General features: G+C 40.8%; 1 protein-coding gene across 1 annotated transcript; it reads right to left on the bottom strand.

Annotated features, from left to right (window-relative positions):
- Positions 1–1,244: 1,244 nt before the first annotated feature.
- LOC100342245 (disintegrin and metalloproteinase domain-containing protein 20) lies at positions 1,245–20,451 on the bottom strand. Its single transcript, XM_089322212.1, has 3 exons — positions 20,328–20,451; positions 12,553–12,608; positions 1,245–3,904 (listed from the first exon to the last, which is right to left on the bottom strand). Exon 3 carries the CDS (start codon positions 3,730–3,732, stop codon positions 1,489–1,491), a length of 2,244 nt encoding a protein of 747 aa, XP_089178338.1. The 5' UTR covers positions 3,733–3,904; positions 12,553–12,608; positions 20,328–20,451; the 3' UTR covers positions 1,245–1,488.
- Positions 20,452–20,937: the final 486 nt, after the last annotated feature.

The raw sequence follows: 20,937 nt of genomic DNA on the forward strand, positions 1-20,937 counted from the left end.
AGGGCATGGTGACTAGATGCTCAGGTTGGCGATAAGGTCCTGCATCACGACACATGGTAAGCATCCAAAGCCATCAGAATACTCACCAGCTGAGAGAGGGAAATGAGAGTAGAGTGAAACAGATAGACACTAAGTATACTTTCATCCCCACAACCAAGCACAGCATGGAGACATGGCTCATAATCAACTTCCCTCGTTTAATGTCCCCACAGGAAGAGGGGCCCCCCAGAATCATCTACGAGTTGCTGACAGAACATAAATTCAAAAGTGAATCAGTGCTGTGCAAATACTGCACTGTGGAATAAGCCACCTGGGTCCACTTTCCTGAAGCTCTTGCTGATCAGTGGCAGAGCTCCCCATAAGCAGACAAGTCTCCAGACTTCAGGTGTTCTTCAGCTTCAGTTACAGACATTTGTCCCTTCCCAGGGCAGCCACACCCACTGACTGACCAAGGAGAGGGTGTGAGGAGCAGACCCCCTTGGCCCAAACCAGACAACTCTGTTATACAACATTTCACTGCCTGACTGGCCAAGGCAGCAATTTAGCTCAATTTTCAACTGTACCACTGAATTCCTTTCCCTCTTTTACACAGCTGTGATGTCTAACGTAACCCTCACTCTAAACTCCAACTCAGTGTATGCTTAGGAAACCACAATTTAACACAGCCAGAGAGTAACTACAGAAAGCCCCAACATCTCTAGGGTCAGTAGAACAGAGGGACGAGACTGTGTACATTAGAGCATAGCTGATTACAGGAAGTCCCTGAAAAAGAGGGGCTGAGATCTCCAAGGAGAGCATGGAGACCAGCTGGTACTGGAGCTTCAGGAACTAACAGGAGGAACACCCAGCTAATCCAATGTGCAACATGGACACTGAGAGTATCAACTGCTGTCGGTATTTCTAAGGAAGAATAGGGTGGGGTGGGGGGTTCCAGCAGTGACCATACAAATGGATTCCCATACAAATGGATTCCAAACTGAATGGCCTCAGCTAAAAATGATGCTGTCAGAAATGTTAAGTACAAAGGAAAGAAATCTCTCTTTTCCTACCACTTGTCATTTAGGTTACTTCTTCCTTCCCCTTGTCCACAGCCAACTGTGCCAAACAGAAGTGAGTCTTGTGGACACACATGCCCAGAAACTGAGTGAAGACATGAGAGGAGGTTTAGAACTGAGAGAGAGAAAGCATGCAGCTTTAAAGTGTGGTTTCTCTAGGCCTTTGTTCAAGAAACATAGTGAGACAACTTTGGGGAAGTGAACATTTAATGTTGTGTTAAACACTGAAAAGCAAGTAGGAACATGCAGGAGTCCTGTGCTGTGATGTCTAACACTTATGGTCCTGGCACGAGAGCATTAAATTTCTGGTTAAACAGCCACATCCAGCTTCTCCACTATGAAAACAAAAATTAGAGATCCTTTTAAAGGAAGCATCAGCCTCTGGCTTCCACTTCCTCTTCCTTTTCTTCTGCTCCCTCTTCTTCATTCTCTGTTATTGCACCCTGTTTTCTTCCACTCTATTTTCTTCTGTTCCCTTTGCTTCATTTTCTTCTTCTTTGTTCTCAACTTGTGTGTGTGTGTGTTTCTCTTTCTTGGAAAGTACAGTGAAGTAATAGAAAAGAAGAGTTATCAAAGGAATCACAAGTAATGCCGAAGTGTAACCCACATTTCCTACCACGCTTAATCCTTCCCTCCTGTTTGTAGGAGGTGGACCGCTATCCACGCTCCCTCCATGGCCTTCATAGCTGCAGTTGGGAGGTGCCCACCCGTGGCGACAGTGGCAGTGCTGTCTGTTATTGCAGACTCCTCTCAGGCTGCAATGCAGGGGCTCGCAGTTTTGTGGCACAGGATTCACACTGGCACATTTCCTGCCAATGCAGATCTTTCCTGGAGCGCACACCGTGCCATCTTTCACCTCACCAATGTCAGGTATGGACATCCCTAAGTGATAATCAGTGCCCCAGCAAGTGGTATCATTGAAGTGATACTGGTGCACGGTAGAGTGTTCCTTCAGATTGGGAACTTTGTGGACGTTTTCACACTGAAGTCTCCCACACATGATATCAGGAGCCATACATTTTACATATGTTGTTTCTACGATACCGCAGTGGCCAAAACGATTTCCTTGGGTGTTCACTTCACTGTAGCAAATCTCAGACGCACTCCTTGCCTCTCGGCCAAAAATCTCCTTGCACTGAACATCAGGGTTATTACATGTCTTTGCATAGCAGGAGGCACCACCCATACAGGGGGTGCCATCCTGTATATATACATCATCCGGGCACTCGTGTGATGTCCCATTGCACCACTCTGGAAGGTCACATTCACTGACCTGCTGTCTACATAAAGTCCCTGGTGGCAAGAATTTGCAGTCTTTGCAACAACTGCCAGAAGCACAAGCAGCGCCAGGCCTCAGAGCACAGTCCAAAAGACAACAGGGATCACGTTCACACTGATGTACAGATCCACAGTCGCACTCCTCTCCTTCTTCGACCACCCTGTTCCCACAGAACTTCAACCCAGAGACATACCCTGTATATGGAGGAGAGTGAATACACATTCCAGGATTCCTGGTAGTATCATAATATTGCGCATAACTGCAATTACTGAATTTAGTTGTGTTCTCTCTGTAGGCATACATTAGGCACCACTCTACTTCGCATGCGCACCACTGATCATCATGCCTCATACCCAAATTATGACCAAGTTCATGGGCCACAGTAAGTGCACAAAGAAATAAGTCTTGGCTTTCAAAAACACTAACTGCACAGTTAAAAGGGGGATCACATATCCCTGTAATAAAGGCCATACCAACTGTTTGGTCATGTACTTCTTTTATGAAAAGATGTGCAGCATCATGGTGAAGACGGGATTCGAGATGTGAATCCTTCCAAACAGCAAAATCCCACAAAACTTCCCCTAGATCATTACTTGTAGAAATAGGATTTCTTTTATTCCAGATCTCAATACCAATCAATGTTATATCAACTTGCATAAGGTAATAAAATTCATCCACTATATTGATAACGTGAGATACTTCATTGTACACTACTGACACATTACTTTGGGAATAAAGAAATCTAACATGGTCTACAACCACTCCCAGCTCAACAAATCTCCAGTGAGTCCACCAGCCCACATTAGAACTTTGTTTCAGAGTAGAATTATATGATGCATGCAACTCCTTTTGGCGTGTTATTGATGCTTCTGTCAACCCACATCTCATGTGTGGGGACTCTGTCTTATCACTGCCTACCTGATACACCAGGTGCTCAAATGTGGAAGAGTGCCTGATGGGTTTGATTTCATAAATGAGGTCATTTATCTGTAGCATTCCTTGAAAACCTCCAGAACAGCTGCTGAGGGCAACCAGAGACTCGGAGGCCCCCTCCACGTAACCATGATAGTAACAATCATCAAGGACAAAGGGATGATCCTCCTGGAGGCCATGCTGCTCTGTGTAGGTGAACACAGGGAGGTGTGTGGAAACCAACAGCCTCTTGACCCTCATGTGGACAATGTGCCTCTGGCCCCCAATCCGCAGGCGGTAGGAGAGCCATCCTGGAGCCTTTGCACCTCTACCCCTGCTGGTCACCTTCAAGGGGATCACCACTTCCGGGGAGCTGAAATGCTGAGAGGGCCTGGCTTGGGAGAGGCCATGAATGGACAGAGATACCCCAAGCAAGAGCAGTGGAAGAGTGATCCTGGTATATATCAGGGTCCCACCCACTGTCATTATGGAGCAGTCGTTATGCAGCCATGTGTTTGGGGCTAAAGAGGGCAGGAACTTCCAGACTGACTCCTCCCTCTGAGCTGTTCAGGGTCCCAGGCTGACCTTTACGGATCTGTGTCCAGGCAGAGGTGGATCATCAATGCTGCAGTGCTAAAAGTGAGAATAAAATGAGGAGCTGGGAAAGGGTTGGAGGGAGGTAGGAAGGGTGGGAAAAAGAAAGAAGAAAGTGAGGCTACAGTGATTCTTGAATTGGGATCACATTTGAAAAAAATAAAAGGAACTGGATTCTAATAAATATTATATGTATATATGTATATTGTATTAGATTCCAGCGCCTTTTATCTTATACACACACACACACACACACACACACACATATATAAGAGAGAGGTACCATTTGGATAAAGAAGTTTGGTAATAGGTGGATAACTGTCTAAAGTGAATGGCAAATACATGAGCATTCACTATATGTATTCATCAAAATGTTCAGAAGACCACAACTGGTGTGGAATTAGAACCTCATTAGTGTTTAAAATATAAATTTTGGCTCAGGTAAAAGCTAATTTTGGTCACTCACCACTTTTACCTAGTATCATTAATAAATTAATATTTGAAATAAAAATTAAAATAATTTTTGAGAAAAGGTGGTACATATATTCATGATGCAATACTATTTACCCATACGAAAGAAAAAAATCTTGTCATTTACAGCAAAATTTATGAAACTAGAGGACACCACAGTGAGTAAAATAAGCCAGACACAGAAGGACAAATACCAATTGTCTCTCTCCTATTTGGGAGGAAAAGAAAAAAAAGCCTCAATCTGAATACAAAATATAGATTACTTGATTACTACAGCTGGCAGAGATGGGAGAGGTAGAAGGAATTTGTATTTTAAAAAAATAGGGTAGAGGCCGGTGCTGTGGCATAGCGGGTAAAGCCACCGCCTGCAGTGCCGGCATCCCATATGGGCACCAGTTCAAGTCCCAGCTCCTCCACTTCCAATCCAACTCTCTGCTATGGCCTGGGAAAGCAGTGGAAAATGGCCCAAGTGCTTGGGCCCTGCACCCACATGGGAGACCCGGAGGAAGCTCCTGGCTCCTGGTTTTGGATTGGCGCAGCTCCGGCCATTGTGGCCAATTGGGGAGTCAACCAGTGAAGGGAAGATCACTCTCCCTCTCTCTTTCTGCCTCTCCTTCTCTCTATGTGTAACTCTGACATCAAAATAAATAAATAAATCTAAAATAAATAGGGTAGGGTCCACTTATGTGGTATGCCAGCATCCCATATGGGAGCCAGTTCGAGACGCAGACCCAGAAGAATCTCCTGGTTCCTGGCTTCGGATAGGCCCAGCTCCAGCTATTGTGGCCATTTGGGGAGTGAACCAGTGGATGGAAGACCTCTCTCTCTCTCTCTCTCTCTCTGTAACTCTGCCTTTTGCCTTTCAAATAAATAAATCTTTTAAAAAAATAGGATAGCTAAGTGGTTCATTAACTGTGACAAGTTACTAATATGAGATGTTAATAATATGGGAACAGAGTTGTGGGGTATATGGGAACTTTTTGCACTAATACTTCACCATTTTTGCTTTGTAAATTTAACAGTATTCCAAAATAAAATGTTAAAAAGAAAAAACCACAAATCTGTAAACACATACTGGTGGCCTGAATTTTGTGAATACAGACATACATCAACTGTAACAGGGTATGAGCAAATGTCCTTAGCATTTTGATGTCAAGAAAGCAGGAATAAGTCTGAGTGGATTCCAAAACTAATAGGTAGCTACCAGATGCCACAAGAGGGAAATAGGATCATGGATGAAACCTTCAGGGAAAATAACTCTAATTAATATAGGTGAAATCCTAACACCAGTCTTCCACTCCGTGTCTCTCTTCAACATAGCCTTTGTATTTGTCATACTGTTTGAATATTAAGATGCAAACAGATTAACTGGGAGAGTGTTATTAAAGAACAGAACTTACAAAAATATAATAACCTACATTAAGTATTGTCAGAAATATGTTGAATTTACAATTGAAAATTTGTTGTAAAGCATCTTTGCGACAGATCAGTCTTTGTCACCAATGCATCACTCCAAGCACAATCCTAAAAGAACATAGCACTCCAAATAATTATGTCAACTAGTTTCACTTCACTGGGACTTCCTCAGCAAGTCTTCAATTCTTTTATTTCAAACTCCTCCAAACCTTCTCTAACCATGTTTCCACTCACACAGTGTCAACTCTTCAGTATTCCTCAACTTCGGGTCACAAATCACACTATGTCATGGAATCAACTTAGTGAAGCGCAAGTACATTAAATACAATGTAGTAGGAGGGATTCACACAGAGGAGTATCACTTACTAGTACTTATGATCATGCTAACAGTTCTTTTACAGATTAACAATTATTTTTAAACTCCAAATCTAGTATTCACACTTGGTCTGTGAAGCTGAGGTAGCATTCTGCTCATTATATTTCTCTACCATGAACTGGCTTCCTAATAAATCTTGCCTAAGAGCAGGCATGTAGCCTGCTTTATAAGATGTGCACATCAGAGTACCTAAGTTTAATTGCATTCTCCAAGTCCTGATTCCAGTTTTCTGCTAACGCAGACCTTGGAAGGCAGCAATGATGGCTAAAGCTGGGTTCCTCCCAGCCATGTGGGAGACCTCAAATGAGGTCCTTACTCCCAGCTTCATCCATTTTAGTCCTGGATGTTGTGAGCAAGTAAGTAGTGAACCAAGAGATGAGGGAATTCTCTTTCTCTCTCTCTCTCTCTGTCTGTCTCTCTGTCTCTCTGCCTCTCAAATTAATCAATTCTTAAAAGTTTGCCCAGAAGGGCATTAGACGGAGGCTAAAAGACAAAAAGAGCAAACAGGAGACTTGCTACTTCCTATTTGTTTGCTGTTGCCCTCTGTATATCCCAGCAATGGTTCTTTGCTCTGGTGGTAACATTTGGCTTACACCATATACATAAAGCCAGAGCCACCTAGCCCCTTCAAAAAAGTACCAATAGGCTTACCATTAAAAGAACCAATAGAACTAGACAGACTAGACCATTCTCCAGTTCCCCAGGCAACCAACACCAGCCTGACAATGCCCCTTTCTCAGATGTTCTACTACAAGGTTTATGAGTATCAGACCATGCCACAAATGGCATCAAGTATATAGTACCCTCCCTCCAAAATGAAAGCCACAGTTTTTAGGGGACCTCCTTCCAAGTCTCTAAGGTACCTACTACCTCGGCATTATTAAGAGGTCCAGCTATCAGTTCCACAGCACCCCTTTCCTAAGTTCCTAACTTACCAGCACCATCTAAGAAATGTTCTGTTCTCCACATTCCAGATCTAGATCTCTGAGGCCCATTTTCTTAAAAGCATCTAGGTTATAATAACCCCATCCCCCTGGGAAATCCTACCTCCACGGCCTTCAGTGTTCTCTTTTTATATGTTCAGTTGTCTAATACCTTTACAAATATTTCCTACAATAACTTCTCTTCTTTTCTGAACTGGATCTTGACAGATACAGGATGACTTGATACCTGGGGTGATCCCAACAGGAGAAATTTGAATCTGAGACTTGTTTGGGAACATCCATGGCCTCAAAGACACTGCTAAACTCCCATCCAATGGTGAATGGGCATATAGTAACATCACAATTAATTAAATTACCACTCAGTGTTGATTGTGATGAACTTCCCTACTTACATAAATGTGCAGGGGAACCAAGTGACTGCTGTGATGATGACTACAAGTACATCAAGGACTAAGCAGTGGAACAGCTGTACTTAACTATACTGTAGAACTTACATGATGAGGCCAAAGACCTATATTCTCAAATCAAAGACAGAGCTTATAAGGGAGGACCTAAAAGAATCCCTTGTTTTAATTACAGAGTTCAACCAATAGTACTAGAACAAAAAAAATACTAAAATGGATAAAGTAACACACAATTATTCTTAGGTGTTTAAATTTTAAATGAAAAGTGATCCCTGTTAGGAATTTGGAAAGCATTATGCTGAGTGAAATAAGCCAGTCTCAAAGGGACAAATACCATATGTTCTCCCTGATCGGTGACAACTAACTGAGCACCAAAAAGGAAACCTGATAAAGGGAAATGAACACTATGAGAAACGGTGACTTGATCAGCCCTTGCCCTGACTGTTGATGAACAACTTAATACTTTATCACTCTTAGTATTTTTTTGGTTATTTGTTCCACTTAATACTTTTGGTTGAATACTGTAATCAATACACAGTTATTCTCAAGTGTTGAAACTTAACTGAAAAGTGATCACTGTTAAATATAAGAGTGGCAATAAGAGAGGGAAGAGGGGCCAGCGCCGCGGCTCACTAGGCTAATCCTCTGCCTAGCGGCGCCGGCACACCAGGTTCTAGTCCCGGTCGGGGCGCCGGATTCTGTCCCGGTTGCCCTTCTTCCAGGCCAGCTCTCTGCTGTGGCCAGGGAGTGCAGTGGAGGATGGCCCAGGTGCTTGGGCCCTGCACCCGCATGGGAGACCAGGAAAAGCACCTGGCTCCTGGCTCCTGCCATCGGATCAGCGCGGTACGCCGGCTGCAGCGCGCCGGCCGCGGCAGCCATTGGAGGGTGAACCAACGGCAAAGGAAGACCTTTCTCTCTGTCTCTCTCTCTCACTGTCCACTCTGCCTGTCAAAAAATAAAAATAAAAAAAGAGAGGGAAGAGATGTGTAATTCGGGACATGCTCAAGCTGACTTACCTCAAACGGTAGAGTTAGAAACATACCAGGGGATTCCAATTCAATCCCATCAAGGTGGCATGTACCAATGCCATCTCACTAGTCCAAGTGATCAATTTCAGTTCACAATTGATCGTAATGATAGGACTAAGAGCCAAAGGGAGCACACAAACAAGACTAGCGTCTGCAAATACTAGCTGATAGAATAAAAAAGGGAGAGAACGATCCAACATGGGAAACGGGATACACAGCAGACTCATAGAACGGCAGATGTCCTAAACAGCACTCTGGCCTCAGAATCAGCCCTTAAGGCATTTGGATCTGACTGAAAAGCCCATGGGAGTATTACAGGCATGGAAAGCCAAAACACTCTGGCAAAAAAAAAATCTAAATGAAAGATATCTGTGAGTGAGATCCCAGTGGAAAGAACAGGTCATCAAAGAAGGAGGTACCTTTCTCTGAATGGAGGAGAGAACTTCCACTTTGACTATGACCTTGTCTAAATATGATCAGAGTCAGTGAACTCAAAAGGCTTCCATAACCTTGGCAACTCATGACAAGAGCCTAGGGTGATTCCTGATGCCATAAACAAGAGTGTCAATTTGTTAAGTCAACAACAGGAGTCACTGTGCACTTACTCCTCATGTAGGATCTCTGTCCTTAATGTGTTGTACATTGTGATTTAATGCTATAACTAGTACTCAAACAGTATTTTTCACTTCGTGTTTCTATGCAGGTGCAAACTGTTGAAATCTTTACTTAATATATGCTAAACTGATCTTCTGTATATAAAGAGAATTGAAAATGAACCTTGATGTGAATGGAAGGGGGAAAGGAGAGGGAAAGGGGAGGGTTGCGGGTGGGAGGGAAGTTATGGGGGGGGGGGGGGCCATTGCAATCCATAAGCTGTACTTTGGAAATTTATATTCATTAAATAAAAGTTAAAAAAAAAAGAATCCCTTGTTTTGCCAACAGGACCACACATTATTGCTCACCGAAGTTAAAATCTAATATGATAGCCAGACATTAAACAAATTATTAAATACAATTATGTTAAGCACTTTTGAAAGAGAAAATTAGGTACTATGAAAATGGCAAACTAGTCTGAGAGTCAGAAAACACATTTGATCCAAGAGGTGAAAAATAAACAAGCTGGGAGGCAGATTATATACATTCTTGGCAAAGAGAAGAATATTCGTTAAAACAATCTACTAGCAACATTTGACAGTATTGTCCAATTCTTCTTCTTTGAATTGCTTTTTTCATTTGGTTTTTAGTCATTTTACTAATTACTACTTCTCCTATTCACATGCTATTTTTTCATATTTCTGCAAATCCAAATGTTGGATTATTCCAGGACTCAGTATTTGGAGATCTTTTTTTTATTTAACCATTTATTTCATAATCAATCGTAATATTTGACTTTGCATTGAGAATTTGCTTTCAGATATTGTTAAATACTTTACCAGAGTTAGATATCACATTGGAAAAACTTATTATGTAACTGTTCTAATTAAAAAATATCAGTGGCCAAAAAACTCCCCATATACTCAATCTAATATTGATCACAACATATCTCAACATAGTAAAGGCCATAAATATTATGATCACTCTAAAATGTGTACCTCCAGTCTGGGATTTCTTTAAAATGCAGATTCCTGTTTCCAACTACCTAGAAGACATCTACACTTAAATGTCTAATTGGCATCTCAAAGTAGTATGTTGCAGCTGAGTTCGTTAACACTGCTCTCCCACCTTCATCCCTAAACCTGCTTGTTCTAGAGTTTTCACCTTATTTAATGCCAATTCTACCCTTCAGTATCCTCAGAACAAAAACCTTTCAGTCATCCTTGATTCAATACATGCTGTTGTTTCAACCTTCAGGACTGGATCATTTCTCTCTACTCCTACCATTACTATTCTGGTCAAAGCCATTATTGTTTCCCATCTTATTTATTACCATAGGTTCCTAACATGTCTTCTTTGTTACCCGTATTCACCATATTAAATTCCCACCTATCAGAGATATTGTAATAATGTAAATCATATTAATATTTTGCAGGAACATAGGCAGCTAGGGAAAGGAGCCAAGATCTGACGGCCCCCACTAAACCACTACAGAACAGCTCCAAACAATGCAAGCAGCAGCACAAGTCCCTGATTGACAAATCCAGAAAATCCAGTTTGATTGCTGTGGCTGACCTCTGTAACAGCTGCAGACACCCATATGCCAGCCAGCACAGTCCACATGAGAGGTGCCCTTCTGTAATCCGTATCCAAACTCTTCTCCCTGTCTGTGCTTATCCCAAGCTTTCCTTTCTGTTCAGTCGAGGCCCCCTTCCAAGCACCACCAAGCCCCATCCCTTTCCTATGTAGTGAAAACCACAAGTTTCACAATGTTGCTATCTTGGAACCACACTAGCTGGAAGTATCCAACATGGCTCCAGAATGTGTCCCCATATCATAACATTTAGGTCATTATAATGTCATTATAATAAAATTGCCATGGGGCACTCCAATCACCCACCTGATGCCATGAAACTTTCAATATTTCCTAAAAGGGTACAGAAATGGGCAGAGCTTGAGCTCCCACCCCAAACTCTGCACCCTTTTGAATATTCAATTGGGCTCCACCCCAAACATCACCCGCTATGCATCTGAACGGTATAAAAGGAAAGCCTAATCTTGATGAAAGGGGCTTTTTCTTTGGCTGAGGGCTGTTACACCATTGGATGTATTTCGTAAGTAAGGGGTTTTTCTTTGTTAGAAAGCTTTTTACGTATTGACTATTGATTCATACACTACTTAGTTCTTGAGTTTGCACTTTTGTTTTTCTCTAAATAAATCCTGCTTTCCAATACATTTTTATGCTCCACCTTTAAACTGTTTTCACACATGGAAGGAAGAACCTGCAAAAAGCCTAGCTGGACTCTGGCCTCAGAATCAGCCCTAAAGGCATTCGGATCTGGCTGAAAAGCCCATGAGAGTATTTCAGGCATGGAAAGCCAAGACACTCTGGCAAAAGATCTCTGTGAGTGAGATCTCAGTGGAAAGAACAGGTCTTCAAAGAAGGAGGTACCTTTCTCTGAAGGGAGGAGAGAACCTCCACTTTGACTATGACCTTGTCTAAACAAGATAAGAGTCGGAGAACTCAAGGGGCTTCCATAGCCTTGGAAACTCATGACTGGAGCATAGGGGGATTGCTGATGCCATAGACAGGAGTGTCAATTGGTAAAGTCAACAACAGGAGTCACTGTGCACTTACTCCTCATGTAGGATCTCTGTCCTTAATGTGCTGTGCATTGAGATTTAATGCTATAACGAGTACTCAAACAATATATTTCACTTTGTGTTTTTATGGGGGTGCAAACTGTTGAAATCTTTACTTAATGCATACTAAACTGATCCTCTGTAAAAAAAAAAAAAAAAAAGAAAAGAAACTATCAACTCCCAACTTGACTCTCACTGGGATTAAACATGACAATAGGTCTGATCTGATTTCATCATCATTTAAAAAAAATCATCTATTATTTTTCACTTTATGTTTCTGTGTGGGAGCAAACTGTTGAAATCCTTACTTAAGGTATACTAAGCTGATCTTCTGTATATTAAGATAATCGAAAATGAATCTTGATGTGAATGGAAGGGGAGAGGGAGTGGGAAAGGGGAGGGTTGTGGGTGGGAGGGACGGTATGGGGGGGAAGCCATAGTAATCCATTATTCGTACTTTGGAAACTTATATTCATTAAATAAAAGTTAAAAAAAAAAAAGCCTAGCTGGAAGCCCTATACCCCAAAACAATGATTTTACTTAGAATCATCCAATGGCTTCCCACAACATTCACAGTACAAATCTATATAATGCTGTACAAGATCTTTCTTGGCATACCTCCTACCAACAATTCTCCTTCCTCTCCCTTCCTTACCTCTCTGATACATCACCTGCTTATTTTACCCTCATTTCAAAATCCATTTCAGCTGGTTTCCTTGTTGTTCTAACACACTAAAACATACTCCCACTTCAAAGTCTTTATCCCTGACATTCTGACCTCTGCAGATTGAAAGGGAGGGAGGGAGGAGTGAAATAAATTTTACTCAGATACATACCTTGTGTGTCTCCAACATCAGTACCTAACTGAAGTCATAAGAAGGGTTGAGATTTCCTGTGAGATGAGTAGAAAGAGGAGAGAATTATTGGTAGTGGAAGGACACTGCCAAAGAAAAGTTTACAAAGCCAAACTGAAATGAACAAGCAAAGGGACAATAAAGGTGAAACAAATTATGGTACAACAGAAAGCAAGGATAGCAAATGTTTCTAGGCAGTGCCTCAGATAATTTACGGTTTCCAAGAGGGATAGGAAGCTACCACATCCACCTATATACTGTCCATCACCCAATTATAAACACCATCTTGTGATAGTTATAACCTCCGTTCATTGACATATACATAAAATTTTTCTAAGATACTTTTTCCAAAGAAATTTTTTATTTAATGACTACAAATTTCATAAGTACAACTTTAGGAATATAGTGATTCTTCTCACCATACTGGCCCTCCCACTCCTTCTCCTACTCAATCTCCCATTTCCAGTCCCATTTTCCATTAATATTTATTTTCAATTAACTTTATATACAGAAAATCAACTCCATACTAAGAAAAGATTTCAACAATTTGCACACACACACAAAACTGTTTGAGAACAAGTTTTACAGTTAATTCTCACAGTACAACTCTTTAAGGACAAAGGTCCTACATGGGGAGCACGTGCACAGTGACTCCTGTTGTTGATTTAATAATTGACACTCTTATGTATGACGTCAGTGATCACCTGAGGCTCTAGACATGAGCTTCCAAGGCTTTGAAAGCCTTTTAAGTCCACAATCTCCATCAGTATTTAGACAAGGCCATAAGCAAAGTGGAAGCTCTCACCTTCCTTCAGAAAAAGTACATCTTTCTTTGATGGCCCCTTCTTTCCACTGGGATCTCACTCACAGAGATCCTTCATGTAGAACATATTTTGCCACAGTGTCTTGGCTTTCCATGCCTGAAATGCTCTCATGGGCTTTTCAGCCAGACCAGAATGCCTTACAGGTGATTCTGAGGTCAGAGTGCTATTTAGAACAACTGTCATTCTATAAGTCTGCTGTGTGGACCGCTTCCCATGTTTGAACATTCTCTCCTTTTTAATTGTATTATTATTACCAGACATTTGATCTTATTTATATGATCTCTTTAACACTTAATCCTATCTAGACAATCAACTTAACACTTAATATGATCACTTTAATACTTAAGATGGCATTATTACCACCTAGCTTAATGGGATTTGGAGTCCAATGCATGTTTTTAGCTGTACACTTAGAAGTAAGCCCATAGGGCACCAGTTCTAGTCCTGATTGCTCCTCTTCCAGTCCATCTCTCTGCTGTGGCCTGGAAAAGCAGTGGAAGATGGCCCAGGTGCTTGGGCCCCTGCAGCCACATGGGAGACCAGGAAGAAACACCTGGCTCCTGGCTCTGGATTGGCGCAGCTCCATCCATTGCGGCCATTTGGGGAGTGAACCAACGGACCTTTCTCTCTGTCTCTCTCTCTCACACACACACTCTCTGTAATTCTACCTGTCAAATAAACAAATAAAAAATCTAAAATAAAAAATAAAAGTAAGCCCATAGGAATGTATGCAGAACTATACAGCTCCTCCCTCTTTTATTACCACTCTTATCTTTTACTGGGATCTGTTTTCAATTGACTCTATACACATATGATTAATTCTATGTTACGTAAAGAGTTCAACAAATGGTATTAAGAAGCAAAAAAACAAAAAACTGTTCCTTGACAGTCAAGACAGGGGCTATTCAAGTCATTGCTTCCTAAAGTGTCAATTTAACATCTACAGGTTTCCTTTTAGATGCTCTGTTAGTTATCACAGGGAAAACATATGGTATTTATCCTTTTGGGACTTGCTTATTTTACTAAGTATGATGTTTTCCAGAATCATTCATTTTGTTGCCAATGACTGGATTTCACTTTTTTTTACCATTGTGTAGTATTCCATAGAGTACACATCCCATAATTTCTTTTTTTAAAGATATATTTATTTATTTGAAAGTTAGAGTTACACAGAGAAGGCAAGGCAGAGAGGGGGGGGGGGGTCTTCCATCCACTGGTTCACTCCCCAAATGGCCGCAACAGCCAGAGCTGCACCAATCCAAAGCCAGGAGCCGGGAGCATCTTCCTGGTCTCTCACGTGGGTGCAGGGGTCCAAGGATCTGGGCCATCTTCTACTGCTTTCCCAGGTAATAGCAGAGAGCTGGATCAGAAGTGAAGCAGCAGGGTCTCGAACCAGTGCCCATATGGGATGCCGGCACTTCAGGGCAAGGCATTAACCCACTGCACCACAGCGCCGGCCCCTCCATAATTTCTTTATTTAGTCTGCAATTGACGGGAATTTAGGTTGATTCCATGTGTTAGCTGTTGTGAATTGAGCTTCAATAAAAATGAGGTGCAGATAACTCTTTTATTTGCTGATTTAATTTCCTTTGGGCAAGTGCCATGCATTGGAGAGAAGAATGTGTATGCTGTAATTGTAGAGTGGAAGACTCTGTAGATATCTGCTAGGTTTATTTGGTCTATAGCGTCAATCAACTCTGTTGTTTCCTTGTTAACTTTCTGTCTGGTTGATCTGTCCACTGCTGAAAGTGGGGTACTTAAGTCCCACATTACCACTGTATTTGAGTCTATATCTCCCTTTAAATCATTAATATTTCTTTTAGGTAGCCAGGTACCCTGTAATTAGATGCATATACGTTTATAATAATCACATTTTCCTCTTGAATTGATACTTTAATCATTGTATAGTGTTCTTCTTTGTCTCTTTTTACAGTTTTTGTGTTAAAGTCTATTTTATCTGATACTAGGATGGCTACACGAGCTCTTTTTTGGTTCCTGTTAGCATGGATTATCTTTTTCCATCCTTTCACTTTTAGTCTGTGTGTATCTTTGTTGGTAAGATGAATTTCTTGTAGGCAGCAAATAGATGGGTTTTCTGTTTTAATCAATTCAGCCAGTCCCTATCTTTTAACTGGAGAGTTGAAACCATTTACATTCAGGGTGACTATTGTTAAGTACTGATTTAGCCCTACCATGTTTCTGTAAATAGTCCTAATTTTGTGTATTTTGGATTTCCTTTGTATCTTTACAGGGTCATTTTCTGCATTCATCTTCTTTAGTAGTGATGTCCCTGTTTCTGTGTGTTAGCACATCCTTGAGCATCTTTTTTAGGGTTGGGTGAGTAGTTACAAATTCTTTCAATTTCTGTTTGTTGTGGAAGATCTTTATTTCTCCTTCATTCACAAATGAGGGAATGCAGGGTATAGTATTCTGGATTGACAGGTTTTTTCTAAGACTTGTAATATATCTCACCATTCTCTCCCAGCCTGTAGGATTTTTGATGAGAAATCCACTGTGAGTCTAATGGAGTTTCTCTGACTATGACCAGGAATTTCTCTTGTGCACATTTTAGAATCTTTTCTTATGTTTTTCTGTAGAGAGTTTGACTACAATGTGTAGTGATGAAGATCTTGTCATGTCTATTGGGAGTTCTTCGTACTGCCTACACTTGAATGTCTCTTTCTTTCTCCAGATTGGGGAAGTTTTCTCTTATTATTTCTTTAAGAAGGCCTTCTAATCCTTTCTTTCCATGTCTTCTGGAACTCCTAGCATCTGTATATTGGGTCATTTGATAGTATCTTGTAGATCTCCAACCATGTTTTTTTAATTTTCTAATTTCTTTTTTTTTTTAGCCTGACTGTAATATTTGCAGAACTTTGTCTTCTAGTTCTGATATTCTATCTTCTGTCTCACCTATTCTGTTATTAAGGCTTTCCACAGTCTTTTTTATTTGATTCACTGAATTCTTCATTTCTAGTATTTCATTCTGATTTCTTTAACATTTCAACTTCTTGGTAGCACTTTTCATTTAGATCGCGAATTTGCTTCTGATTTTTCAAAGTATTCTGGCAATTAATTTTCTGAATTCCATTTCTGGCATGTCTTCAATCTCTTCATCTTCACCTTTTATTATTGAAAAGTTGTAGTGTTCCTTTGGGGGGCTCACAGCGTCTTCCTTATTCTTATTTAGGGTTTTTCCTGTTTTTGGCATTTGTGTATTTGCGGGGGGACAGAGTCTGGTTGCTTTTCTCTTTGTGGCTTTGTGATTGAGTGGGACGTCTACACTTTTAATTAGTTCCAAGAGTTCTGTGATTGACATGGCCTTGGAGCTCTGTTCAGTATTTCAGGGTGGAGGAGGTAGCCGATGTAAGGTCCCCATGGGGCTTTGTATCTTTCCTCTGGCTTTTTTTGTTGTTGTTGTTGTTAGAGGAGGTTGTTTACTTCCGTTAATGTGACCTGCCTTTTCCTCACAGTTGTGGGATGCCCCACTTTTAGTCTATGATGTGTTCAGGGTTATATTGACTTGCTTAACAAACTGCACCCCTAATCCTTGGAGATTTCCCTGTTATGATTTGCCTCACCTGTGGTGAAGTTTCCCTGTTATGAGCTGCTATGCATTTGTGTGTTAAAATAGAAGCATGCAGTCCTGCCTATTGGAGCCCAGCCCATTTCTCGATCGTAGTAGAGGCAGATATGAGCTACGGTGCATAGAGCCCTGCCTACTGGGGCCCAGCTTGCTTCCCAATGGTGGATAGAAGAGGCTCAAGTTTTTGAAATTCAGGGCTTCTCCTTGCTGTACAGCTTGCATGGTGAGGATTAAATTCTTCTGAAATGCTGTGGTCCTCATTCCTGGGTTGGGGGCTGTGGTAAGGTGGCCCCTGCAACTGATGGGCATGTGCACAGGAGCCAAAAGCAGGAGTATCCTGCTTACATTAGAAAATGTAAACAAACAATATGGCTTCTCCCATCTTGCTGCAGGTCCAGTTGGGGAAAGGGGTGGAGGGAGATGGGTAGGGGTGTGCCTGAACTCTCTGTTTAATCCTCTATACCTTCTCTTTTTTCCCATGTGGAATTTCACAAGCAGTTCGCCAAGCTCTCCCTCCCACTGCTATTTATAGCTCTGTGGACCCATGATTTCCCATCTAACCTGGTCTGCTGGGGCTGGTGCCAGCCTCCCTGGTCTGTGCCTCCCCTAATTTATTATTTTTCTTCTTAACATTTTGCCATATTCCTTCAAATGTAGAGATTACATATATACACATATATACTATTTTTCTTGAAACTAATAATATCACACTAAAGCATTCATGACAATGATCATAACATGGGGAAAGAAGAATACATTGCCACGTACATGGTATGACGCAGTGGAACAATATTTATAACTTTATATCAAATGATATGAAATATACATTATACTATCTATGTGTATTAACCATCACAAGTAAGAAAAAATATGTGAAATTTGCTTTCTGGGTCTGGCTTATTTCACTTAGCATAATCTCCAGTTCCATTCATTTTGTTGCAAATGTTAAGATTTCATTCTTTTTTAAGGTTGAGTAATAGTTCATCATGTATATACACCACATTTTATTTATCCAATAACCAAATGATGGACATCTAGGGAAGTATGGGTGGGAGGAGGGTGGGGTGGGAAGAATCACGATGTTCCTAAATTGGTATATATGAAATGCATGAAGTTTGTATACCTTAAATAAAAAGTTTCATGGTTTAAAAAAAAAAAAGGAAAAAAAAAACAGCCTGGTAGTAACACAAAAATAGACATGAGGATTTAACTCACTCTAGTTAGACTGGCTCTCATACAAAAACCAAAAAAACAACAAATGCTGCTGAGGATGTGGGGGGAAAGGTACCCTATTCCACTGTCGGTGGGAATGTGAACTGGTGCAGCCACTGTGGAAGACGGTATGATACACCTCAGAAATCTGATATAGACCTGCCATTTTACCCAGCCATCCCACTACAGGGAATTTTCCCAAATGAAATAAAATCAGCATATGAAAGTGTTATCTGTACTCCCCCATGGTAATTGCAGCTCAATTCACAATAGCTAAGATATGGAATCAATCCAGATGTCCATCAGCCAGTGACTGGTAAAGAACATGTCACACACACACACACACACACACACACACTATGGGATACTACTCACCCATAAAAAAAAATGAAATCCTGTCTTTCACAACAAAATAGATGCCACTATAAACCATTATACATGATGAAATAAGGCATGTTTCACCTGATCTGTGGCAACCAATAGAGTACAAAAAAGACATCATGTATAATCAACTGAATTGCACTCTGAGTAAAATTATTTCTGTGCATAAACTGTTGAGAAAAAAATGGCTTAAAGTGTAAATGAGGGGCCGGCACTGTGGCATAGAGGGTAAAGCCATTGCCTGCAGTGCCGGCACCCCATATGGGTGCCAGTTTGAGTCCCAGCTGCTCCACTTCTGATCCAGCTCTTTGCTATGACCAGGGAAAGCAGATGATGGCCTAAGTCCTTGCGCCCTTGCACCCATGTGGGAAGACTTGGAGGAAGCTCTTGGCTCCTGGCTTTGGATCAGCAGTTGTGTGGCCAACTGGGGAGTAAACCAGTGAATGGAAGACCTCTTTCTCTCTCTGCCTCTCCTTCTCTCTGTGTAACTCTGACTTTCAAATAAAATAAATAAATCTTTTTAAAAAAAGTGTAAATGAACTTAATTATCTCATAACAACACAGAAAATATTTAGATGTTTCAATGTCATTGGTTGTATTTCACTGAAAGAAATTATGAATAATTCACCAAAAAACTATATATGGGTGAAAAGGTCATTTACACATTCAATTATTGTTTATTGCAATTTTCTATATTCCTATTAAGCTAGGGTCTTTTTACTTGCTAAACTTCTTACTTGGTGAAATATTAAGCCTTTTTACTGTAATATAAATTTTAAAAAATTATCTCAAAAATAAAGAAAGGTAGAAGGAAGGAGGGAGGAGGGAAATATCATTATGTTCTTAGACTTGTATCTGCAAATCATATTGAATATTAAAAAGTAATTAAAATGAAAGATACTATCAATAAAGTAAAAAATAATCCTCATAAATAGCAAATATTTGCTAGTAATATATATGATAGGAATATCCAAAATATATAAAGAATTCCTACAACTCAACACAAAACAAAATCAACTTTCTCATTCAAAGCACTTAAATGGATATTTCTCAAAAGGAGATATACCAGGAATCAACAAGCAAACAAGCCTCAGGACCGGAACTGTGGCACAGTGGGTATGTCGCAATCTGCAGCACCAGCATCAAACATGGGCACCAGTTCAAGTTCCAATTGCTCCACTTAAAATCCAGCTCGTTGTTCATATGTCTAGGAAAGCAGAAGATGGCCCAAGTGCTTGGGCCCCTGCACCCACACTGGAGACCAAGATAGAACTCCTGGCTCTGTTGTGGCCATTTGGGGAGTGAACAACCAAATGGAAGATCTCTCCCCCTTTTTCAAATAAATAAATCTTTAAAAAATAAAATCTCAACATCACTATCCATGAGTGAAATGCAAATCAAAGCCACAGTAAGATGCTACCTAACATTAGGATGGTTAATAAAAAACTCACATGTGGTGGTGAGGTAGCAACTGGAACCCTGTACATTGTTGGTTGGAATATAAAATAGTGCCACTGCCATGGAAAACTGCATTGTGACTTCCCAAAAATAAATAAATAAATAAAAGAATTACTACTTCTGGGAATACATGAAGGGACATGGAGTGACCAACACTGTGAAACAGTGTGTTAAGCCATCACCCAAGACACCAGCATCCCATACGGATACTGGTTCGAGTCCCAGCTGCTCTGCTTCTGATCCAGTTCCCTGCAAATGTGCCTGGGAAAGCAGCAGCAAATGGCCCAAATACTCACGTGAGAGATCCAGGTGGAGTTCAAGGCTCCTCGTTTCAACTTGGCCAAGCCATGTGCTATTGCAGTCAATTGGGGAGTGAGCTAATAGAAAAAAGCTCTCCCTCCATCACTCTTTCAAATAAATCTTGGAAGAAAAAAAAAACACATTTGTAAGTGATATGTGCAATTTAGTCCATTCCTAAAGAACTGGGGGTCCTGGAGATTAAACCCTGTCAGTGCAGTCTTTTTTTAAATTACTAACTGCAGAAAAATGGGTTTCCTTAAGATTTCTTAAGATTTTGAAACAAAAAGTAAGTCAGAAGGAGCCAAGGCATGACAGCATGGTGGATGCCTAATGGCTTCTCACTGAAACTTTTGCAGAATTCCACTCATTTAATAACAGAATAAGAACACTGTTGTGGATGACTGTCCTCTGGAAACTTTTCCAAGTTTTTGCTAAAGCTTTGGCTTTTTCAAAATTCTAATAAAGTAGATGTTACTGTAATTTGGCCCGCCAGAAAGCCAACAAATAAAACGCCCTAAGCATTCCAAAAAAGTGTTGTCACAACCTTTGCTCTTCCACCTTTTGGTAGCCATTGCCTTAACCGTACTTTGCCTACAGGATCATACT

The sequence above is a fragment of the Oryctolagus cuniculus genome, chromosome 20 (assembly GCF_051225735.1).
Source record: "Oryctolagus cuniculus isolate XC-2025 breed Fujian yellow rabbit chromosome 20, ASM5122573v1, whole genome shotgun sequence".
In the NCBI taxonomy this organism is placed as follows: domain Eukaryota; kingdom Metazoa; phylum Chordata; class Mammalia; order Lagomorpha; family Leporidae; genus Oryctolagus; species Oryctolagus cuniculus.